Source organism: Macaca thibetana, chromosome 6 (genome assembly GCF_024542745.1).
Source record: "Macaca thibetana thibetana isolate TM-01 chromosome 6, ASM2454274v1, whole genome shotgun sequence".
Classification (NCBI taxonomy): domain Eukaryota; kingdom Metazoa; phylum Chordata; class Mammalia; order Primates; family Cercopithecidae; genus Macaca; species Macaca thibetana.
Window position 1 is genome coordinate 43,549,900 of NC_065583.1, and position 24,839 is coordinate 43,574,738.

General features: G+C 43.7%; 1 protein-coding gene across 9 annotated transcripts in view; it reads left to right on the plus strand.

The window, feature by feature from the left end:
• The window catches only part of BRD8 (bromodomain containing 8), a 41,494-nt gene that overhangs the window by 8,007 nt on the left and 8,648 nt on the right, over window positions 1-24,839 (plus strand). For 2 of the 9 annotated variants that reach the window (XM_050795577.1, XM_050795576.1), the window contains exons 7-23: window positions 338-402; window positions 1,393-1,529; window positions 2,050-2,268; window positions 2,660-2,804; window positions 3,990-4,199; window positions 4,605-4,885; window positions 5,539-5,991; window positions 6,292-6,385; window positions 6,572-6,618; window positions 7,358-7,572; window positions 8,559-8,651; window positions 8,841-8,909; window positions 9,610-9,787; window positions 10,506-10,610; window positions 18,386-18,664; window positions 20,115-20,378; window positions 21,310-21,467. In XM_050795577.1, coding sequence (XP_050651534.1) covers window positions 338-402; window positions 1,393-1,529; window positions 2,050-2,268; window positions 2,660-2,804; window positions 3,990-4,199; window positions 4,605-4,885; window positions 5,539-5,991; window positions 6,292-6,385; window positions 6,572-6,618; window positions 7,358-7,572; window positions 8,559-8,651; window positions 8,841-8,909; window positions 9,610-9,787; window positions 10,506-10,610; window positions 18,386-18,664; window positions 20,115-20,378; window positions 21,310-21,467 — 3,012 coding nt within the window. Of the gene's footprint in view, window positions 1-337; window positions 403-1,392; window positions 1,530-2,049; window positions 2,269-2,659; window positions 2,805-3,989; window positions 4,200-4,604; window positions 4,886-5,538; window positions 5,992-6,291; window positions 6,386-6,571; window positions 6,619-7,357; window positions 7,573-8,558; window positions 8,652-8,840; window positions 8,910-9,609; window positions 9,788-10,505; window positions 10,611-11,082; window positions 11,128-13,418; window positions 13,796-18,385; window positions 18,665-20,114; window positions 20,379-21,309; window positions 21,468-24,839 lie in introns of those variants that run through there. The other 7 variants (XM_050795578.1, XM_050795579.1, XM_050795581.1 and 4 more) reach the window with 7 other exon arrangements.

The following is a 24,839-nucleotide window of genomic DNA, read 5'->3' on the forward strand; positions in this document are numbered from 1 at the left end:
TGCCATTCATTTAGACTTCAGACAGATTCTGGAAGGGGAAAGCGCAGAGTGGCTTGGTGGCTGGGAGGGGGGAGTGAGTCCTAGAAGGTAATGTGATGGAACATTTCAGTATGAAAACATAACTTAGTTCTAACTTTAAAGTGGCTATAGTTTACCTAGGTGAAGAACTGTGAGTTAGGCACTATACTCCAGTTCCCTGTTTTGCTGGTTAGAATTCCTGATTAGGCCTTTCTTCCAGAAAGTGCTGGCCTGGCAAAAAAATTTCTTTGTAAGGGTTCTGTGAACTCTGGGGAGGAGCCAGAGCTGTCTAGCATCCAACTGTTAATTCCCTGTTTAGGAAAAAGAAATTGGAAGAAGAGGAGGCTGAAGTAAAGAGGAAGGCTACAGATGCTGCATATCAGGGTAAGCTGGACCTAGTATAGCTGTTTAGCAATTAATTGCACAGTACTGCATGCTAATGACAGTTGGACTATTTTGTAACATAGAATCCATTGATTTAAATTTACTTGCAGTTTTCTCTTCTACCAGAATAAAAACATCCCTTAATGTCTAAGAAGAAACTCATAGAATATGAGTTGTTTTCAGATCTCACTAGACCTTAAATTAACTTTAGGACACAAAGGCTTGATAAGAAGATATTCAACATAATGTTTTAGAAGTCAAGGGCCTGTGAAAAGATTGAGAATAGCTCAGTCATTGGATGAGGGGAAAAATTTAAGCATTTACAACTCTAGGAATACATGCTGTGAGCCAGTGAGGTCTTTGCCTGTTTTTGTTTTTGTTTTTCCCCCAGGCTGAGTTTTGCTTTTGCTGTGCAGGCTGGAGTGCAGTGGTGTGATCTTGGGTCACTGCAACCTCCGCCTCCCAGGTTGAAGCGATTCTCCTGCTTCAGCCTCCCGCGTAGCTGGCATTACAGGTGCCTGCCACCACGCCTGGCTAATTTTTGTATTTTTAGTAGAGATAGGGTTTTGCAGGCTGGCCTCAAACTCCTGACCTCAGGTGATCCACCTGCCTTGGCCTCCCAAAGTGCTGGGATTATGGCCATGAGCCGCTGTACCCAGCCTCCCTGTTCTTAAAAGCAGAATATTAATAAGTTGCTAAAGAGAATTTTAAAGGATGTTTAAACTACTTTCCCACTCCAAGGACCTTTGGGATAATTAAGTAGTTTGAGATTGTTAAAGGAGATTGCTTAGTGTGAAAATTGCCCTTAGGAAAAATTATGCTAAAAAGTTATCCATCTCCAGAAGTGTTAAAGCTTTCTAATTCAGACTCATTGTGTTGCTTTACTAATGCAGCATTCCTATTTGTCCTTTATTGTATAATAGTAGAATAGTGTCAAGTGTCATTTATTTAATCTTGAAGATTTGGACATTGTTCTCTTTTATGTTCTAGCTCGTCAAGCAGTAAAAACACCCCCCCGGAGGTTACCCACTGTGATGGTTCGCTCTCCTATAGATTCTGCCTCCCCAGGAGGTGATTATCCACTTGGGGACTTGACTCCAACCACTATGGAAGAGGCTACCTCTGGGGTGAGTATATTTCCTTCTGTGGGAATTGATAAGTGAAGGGGCAATAAGCCGGCAGAGCTGAGTGATGAGGAAACCACTTTTGGCCTAGAGGCAACTTCCTCTCTTGATCTGAATGCTAAAGACTTAATTTACCCTGTTCTGTGCTCTGAGATAAGACCGGACCTAAAAGCATTGAGGCTTTTGACCTTTCTGAGAGATAGGTAAAAAACTATTTTAAGGAATTGTTTCATACTAGTCTTATGAAATTCCTGCGAAATAAGGGACAAAATCCTTGTAAATGTAATATTGGAGTTCATAAAAGGCAGGTTGGGTGGGATGGTTGAGTCATTGTGGGTTTGAGTGGATGAAGGAGAAGATTGTGGGGAAGAAAAGTATGGCTAAGAGCAGGAGGGATAGAGGGTTTCTGGGCAGTTCCACTCAGGACTAATAAAATAATAGTTAGACACACTAACCCATACAGATTAGTAGGGAACCTTCCATAGTTTGAGAAGTCAGATAAAGGTTCTCTGTTGTCTCTTAGGTAACCCCCGGGACTTTGCCGAGTACCCCAGTCACCTCGTTTCCTGGGATTCCTGACACCCTTCCTCCAGGCTCTGCACCCTTAGAAGCCCCCATGACCCCAGTAACAGATGATTCACCCCAGAAAAAGATGCTTGGACAGAAAGCAACTCCACCCCCCTCCCCTCTGCTGTCAGAGCTCTTGAAGAAGGGCAGCCTCCTGCCTACTAGCCCCAGACTGGTATGGAGACTTCTGTGGGTGTTTGAGAGCTGTGGTGATTTAGTACTTGGAAGGGAGTGCCTGGGACCTAAAATGTGACATGGGGAATAAAAGTTCAAAAGAGGAAAAGATCTCCTAATTAAATGTTAATTTTTAAAAAATACAGTAAGTTGATAGTACCCATGGGTCCTGAGGTATCTGAATCACAATTATTTTGGTTCTCTTCTCCAGAGAACTCTTGTCAGATAAGTTTTGAACATTATAGTTTAGAGTTTCCCTTGAGTCTTAAATTATTCTCCGTGGATATTAACTATTAGTTCTCATGAAGTTTGACCAACTGCTGGAGCTTTGTTGGGAAATGGTAGTAAAGGAAAGCTTGAGTGTAGCCTTCACCTCTATTCTTCCCTGGTAGGTCAATGAGAGTGAAATGGCTGTGGCTTCTGGCCACCTGAACAGTACAGGTGTCCTCCTGGAGGTAGGCGGGGTCCTTCCCATGATACATGGTGGGGAGATACAGCAAACACCCAATACTGTTGCAGCCTCCCCTGCTGCGTCAGGTAAGTTACCACTTTTCCTTTACAACCTCAGAGGTGTTGAACTTGACATTGACTCAGTTTCACTGTTTGTTACTAAGCAGTTGTCAGTCCTAGATTTAAAGCCCAACTTTTTCTAACTTTTTTTTGGAGCTACTTTACCTGGTAAACAATGTAGTCTCCGTATTATAAAGCCATCTGTCTTCAAGATACTGATAGCCCTGATTGACCACTGCATGGATATTGAGAGTAATATTGAGCTGCTTTCTTAGAGCTTGCAAAATCAAGGTGCTAGAGATACCTAAGATTATAGAATAGTGGAATAAGGCCTGCCACACATTGGTTTTGTGACCTTGGATAGGTAACTTAGCTTTTGAGCCTCAGTTTCCTTTTTTATTGTAACATATATACTTCACAAGGATGTGATGAGAATTTAATGAGGTAGAAAGTATAAAGCAGGGAAGGAAAAAAAGCTCCATAGAATACCATACAAACCTTATTGGTATTTGAATGGTGTTAAACTTGGGTGGTTTTACAATATGCTGAACTTTAGCAGAAGTGACAGATTTATTCATACCAGTTTTTTGTTTCTTGATGATTAATTTTCCTCTGAGGAAGAATTACCACCTTTTTTTTTTTTTTTTGGAGACAGAGCCTTGCTCTGTCGCCCAACCTGGAGTGCGGTGGCATGATCTTGGCTCCCTGCAATCTCCACCTCCCTGGTTCAAGGGTTCAAGCAGTTCTCCTCCCTCAGCCTCCTGAGTAGCTGGGATTACAGTGCCCGCCACCACACCTGGCTAATTTTTTTTTTGTATTTTTGTATTTTTAGTAGAGGCAGGGTTTTACTATGTTGCCCATGCTGGTCTCAACCTCTTGACCGCAAGTGACCCACCTGCCTTAGCTTCCCAAAGTGCTTGCATTACAGGCGTGAGCCACTGCATCTGGCCTCACCACCCATTTTTTATATATGTTGTGTGTTTTGGTTCATTCCTAACTTGGAGGAAGTGCTTTGGTTCATTCCTAACTTGGAGGAAGATCTTAAGTAAGGTTAGAGAGGGTAAGGATATAGATGATGAACTTACTCAGTGCAGGAGTTGCTCTCATCCTTTGAGACCAAAAGAATTTTCTTAGTTGAGTCTTCAAGTAGCTATTGCTTCTTGTTTATGTGCTTTCTTCTTACTTCATTTTGTGTACCTCTTTATATGTTAGGTGCTCCCACTCTTTCCCGGCTTTTAGAAGCTGGTCCTACACAGTTCACCACACCTCTTGCTTCCTTCACTACTGTTGCCAGTGAGCCTCCAGTTAAACTTGTGCCACCCCCTGTAGAGTCTGTGTCCCAAGCTACCATTGTCATGATGCCTGCGCTGCCAGCACCATCCTCTGCTCCGGCTGTCTCCACTACTGAAAGTGTAGCTCCAGGTGCGTCCCTGAGCAGCCACAAGGTCTAAAATTTCATTTTGAGCTTCAGTTAGAGAAAAATGACCAAGAGCATCGGCTCCAATTCAGATGCTGCTTCTGTGTTCTACATAGACATGTGCCATCTTTATCCTTAGAAATAAATATCCTTAGATGTGAGAAGAGGTGGGTGGGCATTTATGTATTGCAGGAAGACGCTAAGTGTACAAATGTGAGCAGGCTTGAGATTATGTTCTCACCTTTCTAGATAAAACTGGGGAGAAGAAAACATAGGCACATGTATGATGACTCTTTCTGATCTTAAGTGTTTGGATATTTGACATCTGTCTGTAGCGCTGATGTGATCTCAAGGTGGTCACTTTGTACCCAATAAGCTTCTGAGATGGCTTTTCTCTTTCTATTATTCAGTGAGTCAGCCCGATAACTGTGTTCCCATGGAGGCTGTGGGGGATCCACATACTGTGACTGTTTCCATGGACAGCAGTGAAATCTCCATGATCATTAATTCTATCAAAGAAGAGTGTTTTCGATCAGGGGTAGCAGAGGCCCCTGTTGGATCAAAGGCTCCCAGCATAGATGGGAAGGAAGAATTAGATCTGGCTGAGAAGATGGATATTGCTGTGTCTTACACAGGTGAAGAGCTGGATTTTGAGACTGTTGGAGACATCATTGCCATCATTGAGGACAAGGTAACTATTCAGTGAAGCCCCAGAGAATCTCATGGGTCCTACATAGGCTTCTCTCTTCAGCCTCACTTTGCTGCTGCTGTTTTTTTTTTTTTTTTTTTTTTTTTTTTTTAAGAGACAAAGTCTTGCTCTGTCATCCAGGCTGAAGTGCAGTGGCACGATGTTGGTTCACTGTTACCTCTGCCTCCCAGAGGTAATTCTTGTGCCTCAACCTCCTGAGTAGCTGGGACTACAGGCACGTGCCACCACGCCTCACTAATTTTTTGCATTTTTAGTAGAGATGAGTTTTGCCATGTTGGCCAGGCTGGTCTCAAGCTCCCGGCATCAAGTGATCCACCCACCTCGGCCTCCCAAAGTGCTGAGGTTACAGGCATGAGCCACCATGCTTGGCCTCTTTACTTCTTACAGTAAGAATTACTTAACTCTGCCCATCTCCATCTTTGTAGCCCTTTGGTGCTAACATACTAGTCATCTCCCCAGGCCTATCTATGTTACTGGTTTACATGGAACAGGTGCCTGTTCATTGTTTGCCTCCACTACATGGAAAAAATGGAGAGAAAAGCTGCAGATTCAAGCCATCACATTTGGTGCTAACAAAAATTGAGGGACTTGAGCTTCTTTCTGTGACCTCAATAGTCTTGTGTTTTGTGGGACAGGTAGATGATCATCCTGAAGTGCTGGATGTGGCAGCAGTGGAAGCAGCACTGTCATTTTGTGAAGAAAATGATGATCCTCAATCCCTGCCTGGCCCCTGGGAGCATCCTATCCAGCAGGAGCGGGACAAGCCAGTACCTCTCCCTGCACCAGAAATGACAGTCAAGCAAGAGAGACTGGACTTTGAGGAAACTGAAAACAAGGGAATACATGAACTGGTGGACATCAGGGAGCCCAGTGCAGAGATCAAGGTGGAACCTGCAGAACCAGAATCAGTCATTTCAGGGGCTGAAATAGTAGCTGGAGTTGTTCCAGCCACAAGTATGGAGCCACCAGAACTCAGGAGTCAGGACTTAGATGAGGAACCGGGAAGTACTGCAACTGGAGAGATTGTTGAAGCAGATGTTGCCATTGGGAAAGGCGATGAGACTCCACTTACAAATGTGAAGACAGAGGTACTTAATAAAGATCAGGGGCTGGGGAGATGGAGGGTTATACCTTAAGTAAGAAGTGATAGCTTAGGTTTTTTGGTTTTCCAGTTGCATTCCTGAGTTCTGACATGTTTGATGGTCCAAAGCCCATAGGCTGTGATTAGTGTTATATATACTTATTCCTGTTAAGGTGACCATTGGAGTCACATTACATGAATAGGACTTAGAATTTCTTCTATGGTCTCATTATCATTGAAGAATAAAGTTGTGTGAGCTATAGTGATTTACCAGTACTTAGGGTGTTTTTTCTTTTCTGGTTTTCAGGCATCCCCTGAAAGCATGTTGTCTCCATCACATGGCTCAAATCCCATTGAAGATCCTTTAGAAGCAGAGACTCAGCACAAGTTCGAAATGTCAGGTAAATAAAGTCCTCTTTAACTAACTTGAAATCATTTGCTTTGGCTTCTGAGGGATTGTGGGTTGTGGGCAAGTAGAGGAGGTAGCACAGGTCAGCATGGAAAGGAGAGCTGCAGGGGATTATGGTCCATAGGAAGGGGAAGGCTAAGGTGGAAAAATCTTCAGGTAGTCTTTCTCTCCTCTGCAGACTCATTGAAAGAAGAATCAGGGACTATTTTTGGAAGCCAGATAAAGGTATTTCAGACTTTTCTTTATTCCTCTTGCCATGTGATTAGATTTCCCTATAGCACTACTTTTTAATGAATTTCAGTAAAGTCGCATTTTTATTCTCTGATAAGAGACTGGTATGGAGTTGCGTGGGGAAAAGCTGCAGTAGACAGGCATAATGGGAGTACTGTAGCAACAGGTGCCTCCCATATGAAACAGCTTGTGAATATCACAGTCCTTAAGAAGCCTTGATACACTTAGAGTGATTTGGAGTGAATAAGGATACCAGAACCAAGGAGAACATACAGGAATCCAGTTTATTAATTAGACTATCCAAAGAAAATCATCCAAAGTTTTCTTTTTAGAATTATTAAAGCAGTAGTAACAGAGACTTAAAGAATGTGATGTGAGCTTGCTCCATCAGATGAGACACAAAATAAAAACTATTTTTGATAACTTTGTATCCAGGGTCAGAGTTACTCTTGAACAAGGGGAAAGAAGGAACGCCTCTTAGCTTAGTCTTAAGTAAGTAGCTTTTTTTTTCTTTCTTTTTAAAAGATCCTGGGTATTATTCTTCGTCCAGGTTCTAAATTACTTAAGTCAGTGTCTTTAAGTAGATGGTAGTATAAGTGATAGACAGCTAAGTCAGGAAACAGCGTGAGGTCATTTCTAGAACTAATTCTAACCCAAAAGACAGAGCATGTTTAATGATGCTTTGCTGGATAGCTTTGCTTGCATTTGTTGACTGGAGCATACTGTGTCTAAGGATGCCCCAGGTGAGGATGAGGAGGAAGATGGTGTCAGTGAAGCGGCCAGCCTAGAGGAGCCTAAGGAAGAGGATCAAGGAGAAGGTTATTTGTCAGAAATGGATAATGAACCTCCTGTGAGCGAGAGTGATGATGGCTTCAGCATACACAATGCTACACTGCAGTCACACACGCTGGCAGACTCCATCCCCAGCAGCCCTGCTTCTTCACAGTTGTGAGTATCTGAGATTCTTCCTTTGAGGCTAAGGCAGTGAAGGTGAGAAGGAGAGGATCTTTTCTTCCCCTCCCCTCCCCTCCCCTCCTCTCTTTTCTCCTTCTTTCTTTCTTTCCTTCCTTCCTTTGTTGTTCTCACTCACCCATGCTGGAGGGCAGTGGCGCGATCTCAGCTCACTGCAACCTCCACTTCTCAGGCCCAAGCAATCCTTTCACCTCAGCCTCCTTAGTAGCTGGGACTACCGGCCTGCACCACCACACCCTACTAATTAAAAAAATTTTTTTTAGTAGAGACCAAGTTTTGCCATTTTACCCAGGCTGTTCTCAAACTCCTGAGCTCAACAGTTGCCTCGGCCTCCCAAAGTGCTGAGATTACAGGCATGAGCCACCATACGTGGTCTTTTTCTTTATTTTTAAATTTTTGTTTTTAAAAGATGTTCTTTTAAGAGACAGAATCTCCCTATGTGGTCCAGTCTGGTCTTGAACTCCTGACCTCAAGCAGTCTTCTTGCCTTGACATCCCAAAGCACTAGAATTAGAGGCATGAGCCACAATGCCTGGCCTGATCTTTTCTTTAGTGTTTCCCTTTTTTGGCCTGGAATAAACAGTTGACAAAAATTATTAGGGCTGGGCATGGTGGCTCACACCTGTAATCCCAACACTTTAGGAGGCTAAGGCAGGAGGATCGCTGGAACCCAGGACTTCGAGACCAGGCTGGGCAACACAGTGAGACCCTATCTCTACAAAAAAATTAAAAAATTAGCTGGGCATGGTGGTATGCACCTACAGTCCCAGCTACTTGGGAGGCTGAGGTGAGAGGATTGAGTCTGGGAGGTTGAGGGTGCAGTGAACATGATCACGCCACTGCACTCCAGCCTGGGGGACAGAGTGAGACCCTGTCTCTAAAAAAAAGAGATAATTTTATATATATATATATATATATATTTTTTAACTTGTGCCTAGTGAAATTGCTGTATCTCTGTTTCAGCTCTGTCTGTAGCGAGGATCAGGAAGCTATTCAGGCACAGAAAATTTGGAAGAAAGCCATCATGCTTGTATGGAGAGCTGCAGCTAATCATAGGTGAGTGGGCTTTACCAGTCAGTAGGTTCATTTTCTCCTACTCTTCATTGTTGGTGACTGGAAAAAAGTCTGAGTAGGCTTCTGTGGAACTGCTGGTATTGGTTCTTACTATCTTCAGCTACTTAGAGTAAGTTCTCTCCCTCTTCTTCTGGAGAATGTCAGTAATTGCACCTTATTCCTTTTGGACAGGTATGCCAATGTCTTCCTGCAGCCTGTTACAGATGACATAGCACCTGGCTACCACAGCATTGTGCAGAGGTGAGCCATGATCCACTCAGCATGGTAACTTGCCTGAATTATAAGTTGTCCAGTCTTAGTGAAAGTTTTGCTTTAGATAGAAAGTTTAAAGCAAGTAAATTTATGGTTTTGCTATAAGGGGCACTAAGTACTAAACTGATGATTCCAGTGGCTGGATCACCACTGATAGTCTAAAAGAATAAATCCTCACCGGGAGTGGTGGCTCACGCCTGTAATCCCAGCACTTTGAGGGTGCTGAGGTGGGTGAATCACTTGAGCCCAGGAATTCAAGACTAGCCTGGGCAACATGGCGAAACCCCCTCTCTATAAAAAATACAAAACTTAGCCAGGTGTGGTGTCGCGCATTTGTAGTCCCAACTACCTGGGAGGCTGAGGTGGGAAGGATTGCTTGAGCCTGGAAGTTCGAGGCTGCAGTGAACCATGATTGTGCCACTGCACTACAGCCTGAGTGACAGAGCCAGGCCCTGTCTCCAAAAAAAAAAAAAACAAATAAACTCCCTTTATTACCTTTCTCAATGCTTATTATATAGATTGTTAAATGGGTTAAGTGCATGTTTCGGGGTAAGGGGTTAGCATTTAAGTCCTGGCAGCTGCAAATTAAGGTATATATGAGAAAGTCTGTATGATGATAATGTATTCAGAGATCTAGATGAGTCCTCTTCCCACCCACACTGCCACTTACCCCTGTTCTTTTTTTTAGGCCTATGGATTTGTCAACTATTAAGAAAAACATAGAAAATGGACTGATCCGAAGCACAGCTGAATTTCAGCGTGACATTATGCTAATGTTTCAGAATGCTGTAATGTACAATAGCTCAGACCATGATGTCTATCACATGGCAGTGGAGATGCAGAGAGATGTCTTGGAACAGATCCAGGTACTTTGAGGATCTTTTGTGTTTCAGCAAGGATGAAATTAAAATACTCAAGGGGAGGATTCATATTGATGCCAAGAAGGATTGCTGTGGCTTTTACTTGGATAGCTATCAGGGACACATTGAAAACGTAATATTTTGTTCTTGCGGAATTTATTTTTATTTTCTGTGGTGTGGTGAAAGAGTTGTGATACAATATTCTACCTTTCTTGGGCAATTAATTGCAGTTTCATAAAGTTTTTAAATAAATTTTTTAAAAACTGGTGAATGCATATTTTTTAATTACATCAAGTACCTGGTACATAGTAGATGCTCAGCAAATAAGAGTTTCTCCTTTCCTTTTCCCTACTTTTATCCTGTGATTGCATTACCAGGTACTTTTTGGGGTGTTGAACTTGGAAGAATGTTGCAAATCTTCGCACGATCTGTCAAATTAGTTAAATTGCTGAATGATCTTTGGATCATTCCAATTTTATTCTTTTTCTCATTCCTGGAGGATAGAGATTTGATCCTATGTTATAGCAAAAAAAGATTCTTAGCATCCCTTAGCATCCCTATTGCAACTAGAATTAAAACTTAATAGGCTAAACTTCCAGTCAGTCAAAATATATTTGAGCCAGAAGAGTACTGTACAAAGTTCTATTTACAGTGCTTAAAGTGTACTTGATTTGTCTCTACTAAATCAGGTCTCCATGGCCTACCCTATTTCTTCTCCCTACAGCAATTCTTGGCCACGCAGTTGATTATGCAAACATCCGAGTCTGGGATCAGTGCTAAAAGTCTTCGAGGGAGAGATTCTACTCGCAAACAGGATGCTTCAGAGAAGGTGAGGTGACCAGGAAGGAACCTGTGTGCCAGTGTTCCAGTAGTAGAAGTCTGAAGTATCCAAGGAACCTTATGTTACTACTTGGTACTGTTGGGCTTCTAGATTCCAATAATATACAGACACATAGATCTTAGAATGGTGGTTGTTCGCACCCATCTAAACATTGAATCAGCCTGTTGTAACCGAAAGACCCAGTCACATGGAAGAAATCGTGAGTAGGGGAATTGTTAATTCCTCTGGGAGAGTGCTGTCAAGGCGGGGGAAATGGCTTAGCCTGCAGCAGTTGGGGACCATCAGTTTCTGTTCTAGAGGCATAATGGCCAGATTGCTTTTGGATCTCTTTCCTCTTGTTCTTGAGTTTTTAAATTTTGTCCTTGTGTGTGTGGTGCTTGTGTCTCTGTCCTGAGGTTTGGGGTGCTTGTGGCTGAGAGTTTCTGTGGAACCTGATCAGTGTTTGTTTGTCCTCTAACAGGACAGTGTCCCAATGGGCTCTCCTGCCTTCCTTCTCTCTCTCTTTGTAAGTATTGAATGGCTGCGAGGGGTGGTGTTGCCACAAAGATTCTCAGCTCTTAATGGGGGTGGGTGGCAGAGGGAAATCCAACATGCAGACCGTGGCAGTGTCTTGAACTTCTGTTTATTCAGGTCATTGAATAAGAAACTCTTTTCTTCTGCATTTCTGTCTTTCTGCATGTGTGTGTGTGTGGGCCGGGTAGGGACGGTTTTTGAGATCACTGGGCTGAAATGTATTCTAGGAGTAAAGGATCTAGGATGTACCGGCTCATCATTTCCCGACTTCACCTTTTACCAATTCTTTTCTTAACAAATTTAAAATTGGTCAGAGCAGGAGCTGCTAGCTGGTTTTTTAACAGTGTTCCTCATAATGGTAGTACTCAGCACATAGTTTTTCTCTTGTCTCCTAAAATTAAGTTGCAAGATGAATGTAACAAACACTTAGTAAAATTTAAGCTAAAGAACTCAGTATAGGCTGGGTGTGGTGGTTTACGTCTATAACTCCAACACTTTGGGAGGCTGAGGTAGAAGGATTACTTGAGCCCAGGAGTTTGAGACCAGCTTGCGCAACATAGGGAAACCATGTCTCTACAAAATTTAAAAACGGCAACAACAACAAAAAACCCTACTAGCTGTGCAGCAGAGTGGTGCGCACCTGTGGTCCCCAACTACCAGCTACTCAGAAGGCTAAGGTAGGAGCGTCACTTGGGCCCAGGAGGTCAAGGCTGCACTGTTCATACCACTGCACTCCAGCCTGGGTGACAGAACGAGACCTTGTCTCCAAAGAAAAAAAAAATCTCAGTAATAATGACCACTGCGACCGGGTGCGGTAGCTCACACCTGTAGTCCCAGCACTTTGGGAGGCTGAGGTGGGCTGATCACCTGAGGTCGGGAGTTCGAGACCAGCCTGACCAACATGGAAGAACTCTGTCTCTACTAAAAAAAATACAAAATTAGCTGGGTGTGGTGGCACACGCCTGTAATCCCAGCTACTTGGGAGGCTGAGGCAGGAGAATTGCTTGAACCCAGGAGGCAGAGGTTGCCCTGAGCTGAGATCGCACCATTGTACTCCAGCCTGGGCAACAAGAGCAAAACTCTGTCTCATACAAAAAAAAGAAAAAAAAAGAAAGTGACCACTGCATCAGTAGTGGCTGCTGGAATTACAGATAAGCTTAGGAGAGCTAGCCTAAAGACTTTTATTACTTTCCTCCATAAATAACTGGCTCTTACTCTGTGTTGTTCATTATGGGACAGTGAGGTATGATGTAATGGAAGGGCATCAGGCTAGAAAACTACATGGTCTTAAGGTCACTGGATAATCTCTTGGGGCATTGTTTTCCTTGGTGTGTGATGAAGCTAATATAATGAGGTACTTGTCCAGCCTACCTCACAGGGATGTTGTGAGGATAAAATGAGATAATAGATATGAAAGTGGCTGGGAAAAAAAAGAAAAAGCATTATACACATGCAAGATTACCACCTTTTTATTTTCACTGTTGCCTCATGGGCAACTTATGTTCATGGACTCTAAAAATTTTAGAGTCCTTGCATATTAGAAATGTAAAAATGGCCTGGCCCAGCAAAGGTTTCAGTAATTCATCTTGCCTACAGGCTGTACCACAGACAGAACATTATAATCTCCGTTCTTTCTTATTGGCCTACAACAGTGACTCTGGATCCCCCCAAGCAAAGCATTTGGCTGGCTATTGCAAGGCTGGTTAATAGGATCTTTTATCTATTGAAGACAGCAAAATATTGCACAAGAGGAAGGAGCTGGGCTGCAGGGAGAGAGCAGCAGATGGAAAGAAGCCTTCTAATTATCCTGATCTCATGGAAAACCACTGTCAGGAGGTGCTAGGGAACTAGTGCCAGGGTCAGTCTGCAGGAAAGGCCTTTCTTATAGGGACCAGCAGTTGGACAGGTATGTTAGTCAAGAACCTCACTACCCATTGCCCATTCTGACTCTCCTACCTTTCTTTTACTCTCCTGTTCCTTTGCACATGATTTGGGCCTGGGTGGGATGACTAATAGTTATTCTGTGGGACCCTAGGTGAATTCCAAGGACCTTTGTGGTGGGCATGAACAAGATACTCCATCCCACATTTCCTCTCATAAACTACCAGGTGTTCTTTAGCCACTCTGTGGGAAGACAGAAATATGCCCCTCATCCCTCTGGATTTTTCTGCTGATTCTCTTCTCCCCTCTCCCCCAAGAAACCAAATCCCCAACTTTTCTGTTGCACCGTCCCTTGTCTCTTGACCAACTCATGCTCCCTTTCTTTCTCTGCCTGTCATCTAGGATGGAGGAACCAGGGGACGCCGCTGTGCCATTGAAGCAGATATGAAGATGAAAAAGTGAAGCCTCAGAGTACCCTCTTTGAGCTGAACCTAAAATAAAAGTAAAGAAGATAGAGCTTGGGCTTGTGGGCCCAGTTCCAGAGGCGGAAGTTACAGAAGAGGAGGTACCTGGGCCACACGACATGAGCTGGAAAATCTCTCTTAGAGATTTGGAGTAGCACAATTGCCTGTTTTAGGGCAGAAACCATGGGCTTTGTTAATGTCCTAATGTGTAGCTAGCAGATTATAGCTAGTTTGTATTGTCTTGTCAATTGTACAGACTTTAAAAAAAAAAAAAAAACAAAAAACCTGTGAAATGTGTGTGTATACAATAAACTGGAAAAAAAAAAAACTCTAGCCTTTGGCTTGTTGTGTGTGTGTGTGTGTGTGTGTATTTGAAACTTGTGGTTTCTTCTGCATAACGATTTCATTTGTGGGAATGAGATTGTTACAGGGGAAAAGTGGTCTTATGAACTGCTTACTGTAGTGTGGGAAGGTAAGTAACCAGAATTGAGTTTATAGTTAATATACCTTCAAGTGTTGCATTGCGCAGGAAAGACTGCCTTATTCAGATTTTCGTGAATGTTTGGGAAAAGTAAGGTTTTCAGAATTCTGTTCATGGCATTGCTTAAAGAAGATTAGAGCATGGACATAGGTAACATTGACCCTTATCTCAGGAACATTTGTCTCACTTAATGCTATCTTTGCAGATGGTATTTCTAGGATAGTGTTACCATTTTTTTTTCCTGTTTTTATGGTTAAGGACTCCATAAACAGTTCTTGGCAGCCGGGCGCAGTGGCTCATGCCTGTTAACCCAGCACTTTGCGAGGCCAAGGCTGGCAGATTACCAGGTCAGGAGTTTGAGACCAGCCTGGCCAATATGGTGAAACTCTGTCTCTACTAAAAATGCAAAAATTATCTGGGCGAGGTGGCGCGTGTCTGTAGTTCCAGCTATTTGGGAGGCTGAGGCAGAAGAAGCGCTTGAACCCAGGAGGTGGAAGTTGCAGTGAGCCGAGATGGCGTCACTGCACTCGAGCCTGGGCGACAGAGCAAGATTCCATCTCAAAAAAAAAAAAATTGCCCAACACTTTGGGAGGCTGAGACGGGAGGATCTCCTGAGCCCAGGAGTTTGAGACCGGCCTGGACAACAAAGTGAGACCCTCTCAAAAAAAAAAAAAAAAATTAGCCCAGCATGGTGGTGTGCACCTGTAGTCACAGCTACTCAGGAAGCTGAGGCTAGAGGATCTCTTGAGCCATGGAATTTAAAGTTGCAATGACCTATAGTTGCATCACTGCACTCCAGCCTGGGTGAAAGAGCAAGACCCCTTCTCAAATATAGTTCTTAACATTGCTGTTTGAAGGCTAAGCCCAGTTTTAAGAATTACTGAATTTGGCCAGACACCGTGACTCACACTTGTAATCCCAGCACTTTGCCAGGCCAAGACTGGAAGATTACTTGAGCCCAGGAGATCAAGACCAGCCTGGGCAACATAGCACGACCTTGTCTCTACAAATAATAAATCAGCCAGGTGTGGTGGCACGCACCTGTGGTCCCAGCTACATTGGAGGCTGAGGTGGGAGGATCACAACCCTGGCCAGTTGAGGCTGCAGTGAACTGAGATCATGCCACTGCACTCCAGCCTGGGCAACAGAGAAAAAACACCCCAAAATTTAAAATCTCAGTTCTATTCCAACTTCTGTTAATAGCAACATTTTTTATTTTTTAATTAATGAGCGACTACACCTGGCCAACTAAACTTTTTTTTTTTTTTTTTTTTGATTTGGAGATTCACTCTTGTTGCCCAGGCTGGAGTGCAATGGTGCGAGCTCAGCTCACTGCAACCCCCACCTCCCGGGTTCAAGTGATTCTCCTGCCTCAGCCTCCCGAGTAGCTGGGATCACAGGCATGCACCACCAAGCCCAGCTAATTTTGTATTTTTTTTAGTAGAGACGGAGTTTTTCCATGTTGGTCAGGCTGGTCTCAAACTCCTGATCTCAGGTGATCCACCCGCCTCGGCCTCCTAAAGTGCTGGGATTACAGACGTGAGCCACCGTGCCGGCCAAGATTTTTAAAACTCAATAGTGAAATGAAATAGTGCTGGGCACCGTGGCTCACACCTGTAATCCCAGCACTTTGGGAGGCCGAGGCGGGCGGATCACTTGAGGTCAGTAGTTTGAGACCAGCCTGGCCAACATGGTGAAACCCCATCTCTACTAAAAATACAAAAAATTGGCCAGGCGTGGTGGCGGGCGCCTGTAATCCCAGTTACAGGGGAGCGTGAGGCAGGACAATTGCTTGAGCCTGGGAGGCAGAGGTTGCAGTGACCCAAGATTGAGCTATTGCACTCCAGCCCAGCCACAGAGCAAGACTGCATCTCAAAAGAAAAAAAAAGTTATGAATTTTTTGCTATAAACAGATGGCTATGATGAAAAAATGAGTATTAGATGAATATCACTTTATAACAAAGTAAATATTTAGATAATATGTCACACTGGAGCCTGGTCTAATAGTCAAAGCCTTCTTGAGAAGGGGGTTTGAGAGGATATGATTAGAAGTCACAGATCTTTTTGCCTTTAATAGAACTATATTAGGATGCTAAGGAAGAGAAGATACAGTCTTTGTGAGGTGATGGAAAGGTGTTCAATTAGTCCAGGAATTAGAAAATGAAATTCCTTGTTACATGGACATGTTGTAGACAAGAAAGGAAAATAAAAAATAACATTGTAGTCCCAAAGCAGTCTGCAAACAGGCATGTGATATAAACGCAAGCTCTAAAAGTTGGGAGAAGTGTGTGGAAAAGGTCCATTAAAGGACATATGTTTTGAGTTGGTAGAGAAGGCGATAAATGAGACTAGCAAACCGAATGGAAGGTGTAAGCATCTGATGGGGGTGGTGGGTGGCAATATGGAGACAAATGTAATTAGAACAGGAATTATACTAAGGAATAGGGAGGTGTACATGTGAGTGAAGGGAACAAAATAAGGCTAAATTTATGGAGGACTTCGGCAGATTGAGAAATTTATATTTGGGGTGATAGCTGTTACAAAGCCTTGAGTAGAATAACTATATTTGTTGAGAGCAGATAGGATTAAAGATAGAAAAGCTGACTAGGAGACTATGGCATTTGTTCAGGAAAGGATGGACACTGAGAAAACTTATTGTGGGAGAAAACTGGAAAGAAGACTTGCTTACTGAATATAAGAGAAGGAAGGGTCAAAAAATAATTGTGGGTTCTGTAGACTAAGAAAATGGTGATGGGGCCAGGCGTGGTGGCTCACGCCCGTAATCCCAGCGCTTTGGGAGGCCAAGGCGGGTGGATCACCTGAGGTCAGAAGTTCAAGACCAGCCGGGTCAACATGGAGAAACCCCATCTCTACTAAATATACAAAAATTAGCTGGGCATGGTGGCTCACGCCTGTAATCCCAACACTTTGGGAGGCCAAGGCGGGTGGATTGCCTGAGGTCAGAAGTTCAAGACTAGCCAGGTCAACATAGTGAAACCCCATCTCTACTAAATATACAAAAATTAGTCGGGTGTGGTGGTAGGCACCTGTAATCCCAGCTACTCAGGAGGCTGAGGCAGGAGAATCACTTGAACCCGGAGGCAGAGGTTGTAGTGAGCCAAGATTGCGCCATTACGCTCCAGCCTGGGCAACAAGGATGAAACTTTGTTCCAAAAACAAAACAAAACAATACAAAACAAAACCAAACACAAAACAAAGAAAGAAAATGGTGATGGTGATAAAGAAATTGGGAAGAAGCAGTGATTCTGGAGATAGAGGAAATGTGATTTTTATTTTAGAAATGTTACAGCAGGTAGTAGAGCGTCTAAAGGGAATTGACTTTTGGATGCATGGAGAAATGAGACCAGAATTCATAAAGGTGGAGAGATTTGGGAGCCACCTAAATGGAGGTCAAAGTTGAAACTTCAAAGTATATATACATTTTTTAAAAACACATTAATAAGAAAGCGGAGGACCAAGCAGGAACATAGAAGGTAGGGATTTATTGAAAGTTGTAAAAAGGAGAGGACAAAGAAAGATGTAAGAAAACAAAGATAGTGGTGTATTGAGAGCAAGGGAAGATATATTTCAAGCTTGATGTTTCTCAGTACCAAGTTGGATATGACCAGAAGGATGCCAAAGGCAATCCTAAAGTGTGTTTTGAAGATTTAATGGTTCATAGGTTAAAAATGTTTATACGCTGAGAAAATATCCCCTGCCCCTCAATTTGTTTGCCTTATGGTTTAGTTATGGATGATTTGGGCTAGAGGAAAATAATTGAGCTAGCTATGCTCCAGTTCTTTCCCTTCTTCTTTTTTTTTTTTTTTTTTTTGAGACGGAGTCTCGCTGTGTCTCCCAGGCTGGAGTGCAGTGGCATGATCTCGGCTCACTGCAAGCTCCGCCTCCCGGGTTCACGCCATTCTCCCGCCTCAGCCTCCCAAGTAGCTGAGACTACAGGCGCCCGCCACCACGCCCGGCTAGTTTTTTGTATTTTTAGTAGAGACGGGGTTTCACCATGTTAGCCAGGATAGTCTCGATTTCCTGACCTCGTGATCCACCCGCCTCGGCCTCCCAAAGTGCTGGGATTACAGGCTTGAGCCACCGCGCCCGGCCGTTCTTTCCCTTCTTTTGGTGTATGAGGAATTCCAAGTAAAAATAATTATTAGGTAATACTAATATCTCTATTATACTGTATTGTATGGTGTAATATCTCTGTTATACTGACATAGGGCTTTTCCTTCTTCCCGAAGACAAATATAATTTCATGTCTCCCTTCAGCAAGATTTCAATTCTTCCTAATGATGAATACTTGAATACAAATAAATTTCTGGCCCCTTATTTTTCTACTGAACTCGGGAGATGGAGATGCCTCAGGAATATTTATTTGAATGAATTTAATGCATTTTTTTCCTGTGTATTTACAGATGGGACATAAGTGGGTTTGGTTGGATTCTGAACAAGATTATCCCAATGACTCTGAGTTGAGCAATGACTGCAGGTCCCTCTTCAGCTCATGGGACTCCAGTCTGGATCTTGATGTGGGCAGCTGGAGGGAAACTGAGGATCCAGAGGCTGAGGAACTAGAGGAAAGCAGCCCAGGGAGAGAACCTAGTGAACTGCTTGTTGGGGACGGAGGCAGTGAGGAATCTCAGGAAGCAGCAAAGAAAGTCAGCCACCAGAACCTCCTCCACTTTCTCTCTGAGGTAACAGTGAGCTCTTATTTCCAAAGCTGGAAGAGCCTCAACTTTCTAAGAGAATGCTTATCCTTACGTGCTTCTACCACTCTTAACATTGTTTACTAAAATATAAGCTCCACAATGGCAGGGATTAAGTTCATTGCTATGTCCTCAGCACTTGGTGCTGATACAGAATATGCACCAAATACATGCTTTTGGGGCCGGGTGCAGTGGCTCACACCTGTAATCCCAGCACTTTTGGAGGCTGAGGCCAGTGGATCACTTGAGGTCGGGGGTTCGAGACCAGCCTGGCCAACATGGTGAAACCCCGTCTCTACTAAAAATACAAAAATGGCCAGGTGCAGTGGCTCACGCCTGTAATCCCAGCACTTTGGGAGGCTGAGGCGGGCAGATCACTTGAGGTCAGGAGTTCGAGACCATCCTGGCCAACATGGTGAAACCCCATCTCTACTAAAAATACAAACAATTAGCCGGGTGTAGTGGCGGGCACCTATAATCCCAGCTGCTTAGGAGGCTGAGGCAGGAGAATCACTTGAACCTGGGAGGCGGAGGTTGCAATGAGCTGAGGTCATACCATTGCACTCCAGCCTGGGCAACAGAGTGAAACTCTGTCTCTAAATAAATAAATTTTAAAAAATAAAAATACAAAAATTAGCCAGACGTGGTGGCATGTGCCTATAATCCCAGCTACCCAGGAGGCTGAGGCAGGAGAATCACTTGAACCCGGGAGGCGGAGGTTGCAGTGAGCCGAGATTGTGCCATTGGACTCCAGCCTGGGTAACAGAGCAAGACTCCGTCTCAAAAATAAAAAATAAAAAAATACATGCTTTTTGACTGAATTTCTAATACCTCAGTCATTAGGGGCCTGGATCATAAGGACTGCTTAATAAGTATCCTTGTAATTCATGCTTTTGGAGTTGTAAGAAGTTATACTTGCCCAAATTTTCCTTGAAGCTTAAAATGCTGTGACTTTAAGGTAGTATTTTTAAGTGTCATTACCTTGGTTAAGGGCTGGGGACCAGAAATAAACAGAATTGGAAAGAGAGTTATATGTATACTGTTACTGAACACATTTAGGAGAACATAGATCAAGATCAGCAAGCATCCATTTCAAATTGCTACTTCTCTCTACAAGTGTCTGTGGTAGACAAAATTTTCAACACTTTATTCTGGACAGCCACTCCCAATTGATCAGAGTTGACACTTGAGATGAAAAATTAGAACATAAACTCCTGGAAGAGGCAAGAACCATATCTTTCTTGTTCATTGTAGTGTCCCCACCAACCAGCCCAGTGCCTGTGTATATATTTGCAGATTTTAGATGATTACATTAATTAAACTATTTTGTCCTCTCAGACTTAGTCACTGTGATAGTGTTAGCATGTGGCATTGTTGATATGTGGATGATGATTTTCATTGGTGTTCCTGTGCATCTAATAATAAACTTTGATTGCAGGTAGCTTATTTAATGGAGCCCTTGTGCATTAGCAGCAACGAATCAAGTGAAGGCTGCTGCCCTCCATCTGGTACCAGACAAGAAGGAAGGGAAATTAAAGCTAGCGAAGGAGAAAGGGAGCTCTGCAGAGAGACTGAAGAGCTTTCAGCCAAAGGAGACCCCTTAGTAGCTGAAAAGCCACTGGGAGAAAATGGAAAGCCACAGGTGGCTTCAGCTCCCTCCATTATTTGTGCAGTTCAGGGACTACTCACAGAGAATGAAGAGGTAAGAAAGTAACTTAAATCAGCTGTCTTGCTGGTCTTCTGCCTAGGGAAGTAGAACAGAGTGGTTAGAGCACATAGGCTAACTCCAGAAAGTTAAACTACCTGGATCCAAATCCTGGATTGAGCACCAGTTTTAGCTGTGTTACCTTAAGCATGTTAGTGAACATTTTAGAACTTCAGTTTTCTCTGCAGAAATGCAATAATAGCACCCTATTTTGTGGGTTTGCTGTGAGGTTTAAATGAGATAATTCATGAAAAGCACTTAGCACAGTGCCTGGCTTATAGTAAGCAATAAGTAAAATTTAGAATACCATCATCATTATTATCTGGCAGGCAGGGTGCAGTGGCTCATGCCTGTAATCTCAGTGCTTTGGGAGGCTGAGGCAGGAGAATCTCTTGAGTCAGGAGTTTGAGACCAGTCTGGGCAATACAGGGAGACACCATCTCTACAAAAACACAAAAAACAAATTAGCCAGGTATGGTGGCATGTACCTGTAGTTCCAGCTACTTGGGAGTCTCAGGGGGAGCGCAGGAGTTCAAGGCTGCAGTGAGCCATGATGATGCCACTGCACTCCAGCCTGGGCAACAGAGTGAGACCCTGTCTCAAAAAAAAAAAAAAAAATTATCTGGCCAGCTAGAGTAGTTAACTCCAGGGCCACAGGTGATCATGATGGTTTTTAAAGAATCCAATGAGAATTGGGCAAATAATGCTTTTCCATTTTGGTGGAGGTGAGTGGCACAGAGTCAAAGTCCTCCAGCAAGACTGTTACCAAGAACTCATTGACTTAGGTCTAGTTAAGTCAGCTTTCTTTAATTTCTTTTGCAGCTTTATATAATTGACCTCTTCTCACCTTACGGGCAGCCTTCATTTAAAAATTACTGTGCAGAAAGTAAATCTCCTTCTAAAGTTTCCTGTTTCCTGGCATTCCTAGGGGGAGGCTCAGCAAGAATCCAAAAGGGAGAACCAGGGTGAAGTATACATGTCAGAGACGGAAGACCAGCCCCCTTCAGGCGAGTGTGATGACGCCTTTAACATTAAGGAGACTCCCTTGGTGGATACACTTTTCAGCCACGCTACCTCCACAAAGCTGTAAGCCTAGACTTTCATACAAATTTGTTAAGATTCATACTTCTGTTTATGCATATTTGAATCATGAAATGGATTACTTTTATAAGTTAAAGAAAATTACAGTTGGAAAACACAAAAATATAATTAATTAAGTATAATTTTTAACATCACATAAATAGAAGTCTATATGCTCTCCTGTTAAAAAACAAATCTGTTTCATCAATATTAGGACTGTCTTTCAAGGCAAGGTGTGGTGGCTCACACCTGTAATTCCAGCACTTTGGGAGGCCAAGGCAGGAGGATCTCTTGATCCCAGGACTTTGAGACCAGCCTGGGCAACATAGGGAGACCCTGCCTCTACAAAATAAAAATTTAAAAAAAATTAGCCAGGTATGGTGTCACTTGCCTATAGTCTCAGCTACTCTGGAAGCTGAGGTGGGAGGATCGCTTGAGCCCAGGAGGTCAAGGCTGCAGTGAGCCATGATTGTGCCACTGTACTCTAGCCTAATCTGTATCACTCCAGCCTGGGTGATGGAGCTAATGTTGTACAAACTATGCCTAATATACAAACTATGATGCTTTTTTTCTTTTTTTTGAGACGGAGTCTCGCTCTGTCGCCCAGGCTGGAGTGCAGTGGCCGGATCTCAGCTCACTGCAAGCTCCGCCTCCTGGGTTCACGCCATTCTCCTGCCTCAGCATCCCAAGTAGCTGGGACTACAGGCGCCTGCCACCTCGCCTGGCTAGTTTTTTGTATTTTTTTAGTAGAGACAGGGTTTCACCGTGTTAGCCAGGATGGTCTCGATCTCCTGACCTCGTGATCCGCCCGTCTCGGCCTCCCAAAGTGCTGGGATTACAGGCTTGAGCCACCGTGCCCGGCCGCTTTTTTTCTTTAATAGAGACAGGGTCTAGCTCCATCACCCAGGCTGGAGTGCAATGGGCACGATCATGACTCACTGCAGCTTGACTTCCCGAACTCAAGGGATCCTCCTACCTCAGGCTTCCAAGTAGCTGGGAATACGGGCATGGGCCACCACACCCAGCTGATTTTTTATTTTTTATTTTATTTTATTTTATTTTATTTTATTTTATTTTATTATTATTATTATTTTTTTGAGATGGAGTCTCACTCTGTCGCCCAGGCTGGAGTGCAGTGGCCGGATCTCAGCTCACTGCAAGCTCCGCCTCCTGGGTTTATGCCATTCTCCTGCCTCAGCCTCCCGAGTAGCTGGGACTACAGGCGCCCGCCACCTCGCCCGGCTAGTTTTTTGTATTTTTTAGTAGAGACGGGGTTTCACCGTGTTAGCCAGGATGGTCTCGATCTCCTGACCTCGTGATCCGCCCTTCTTAGCCTCCCAAAGTGCTGGGATTACAGGCTTGAGCCACCGCGCCCGGCCGATTTTTTATTTTTTGTAGAGACAGGGCCAGCCTTGCTATATTGCACAGGCTTGTCTTGAACTCCTGGTTTCAAGTGATCCTCCTACCTCAGCCTCCTAAAGTGTTGGCATTACAGGCATGAGCCACTGTGCCTGGCCCAAGCTATACCTCTTTTTAAAAATATTAAAATAGCTTTTATGAACTTGAAATGGAAAATTATTTTGATGTAGGAGACAAGGGAGAGGCTTTAAAAAAATTTTTTTTAAAGAAAAAATTAGGCCAGGCACAGTGGCTCACACCTGTAATCTCAGCACTTTGGGAGGCTGATACAGGAGGATTGCTTGAGCTCAGGATTTTGAGACTAGCCTGGGCAACATGGTGAAACCTCATCTTTACAAAAAATAAACAAAATTTACTGGGTGTAGGGGCATGCACCTGTAGTCCCAGCTACACAGGAGGCCAAGGCAGGAGGATTGCTTGAACTTGGGAAGTGATGGTTACAGTGAGCTATGATCATGTCACTACACAGCCTGGGTGACAGAGCAAGACCCTGTCTCATAAAACAAAACAAGAAAAAAAAGAAGGCCGGGCACGGTGGCTCAAGCCTGTAATCCTAGCACTTTGGGAGGCCGAGGCGGGTGGATCACGAGGTCAGGAGATCAAGACCATATTGGCTAACATGGTGAAACCCCATCTCTACTAAAAATACAAAAAATTAGCTGTGCATGGTGGTGGGCGCCTGTAGTCCCAGCTACTTGGGAGGCTGAGGCAGGAGGATGGTGTGAACCTGGGAGGCGGAGCTTGCAGTGAGGCGAGATCGCGCCACTGCACTCCAGCCTGGGCAACAGAGCAAGACTCCGTCTCAAAAAAAAAAAAGAAAATAAAAAAATTATTTTGAAGTTTGTGATCTTTGTTTCTTTTTCACGTCTCTTAGGGGATTGTTTTTTTTTTTTTTTTTTTTTTTTTTTTTGAGACGGAGTCTCGCTTTGTCGCCCAGGCTGGAGTGCAGTGGCCGGATCTCAGCTCACTGCAAGCTCCGCCTCCCGGGTTTACGCCATTCTCCTGCCTCAGCCTCCCGAGTAGCTGGGACTACAGGCGCCCGCCACCTCGCCCGGCTAGTTTTTTGTATTTTTTAGTAGAGACGGGGTTTCACCGTGTTAGCCAGGATGGTCTCGATCTCCTGACCTCGTGATCCGCCCTTCTCAGCCTCCCAAAGTGCTGGGATTACAGGCTTGAGCCACCGCGCCCGGCCAGGGGATTGTTTATGTCAAGCTTGTCTAATCCCTAGCCTGCAGCCCAGGACAGCTTTGAATAGGGCCAAACACAAATTCTTAAAACATTATGAGATTTATGCATTGACTTTTTTTTTCTTTTCTTTTCTTTTCCAGCTCATCAGCTATTGTTAGTGTATTTTAGGTGTGGTCCAAGACAATTCTTCTTCTTCCAGTGTAGCCCAGGGAAGCCAAAAGATTGGACACTCTGGTTTATATAATTGTCTCATCTTTGTATAGATAATTATAGGACTAAAGAACACATTTTCAAATCTTAATGGGGGGCTGTTCTTTTTAACAGGAAACCAAAGAAAAATTAATTTTTTTTTTTTTTTTTTTTTTGAGGTAGGATCTCACTCTGTTGCCCAAGTTAGAGTGCAATGGTGTGATCTTGGCTCACTTCAGCCTACGCCTTCTGGGCTCAGGTGATCTCACCTCAGCCTCATGAATAGCTGGGAACACAGGTGTGCACCACCACACCCAGCTGATTTTTTTTGTATTTTTGTTAGAGACGGGGTTTCGTCATATTGCCCAGACTGGTCTTGTACTCCTGGACTCAAGCGATCCCCTACCTAGGCCTCCCAAAATCCTGGGATTATAAGAATGAACCACTGCATCTGGCATGAAGTGAATTACATTTTAAAGCAGAAAAACAAAGTTGTTTTTATCTGTGACTCCTGGCCTCAAGTGATTCTCTTGCCTCAGCCTTTCAAAGTGCTGAGATTATAGGCATGAGCCACTATGCCCA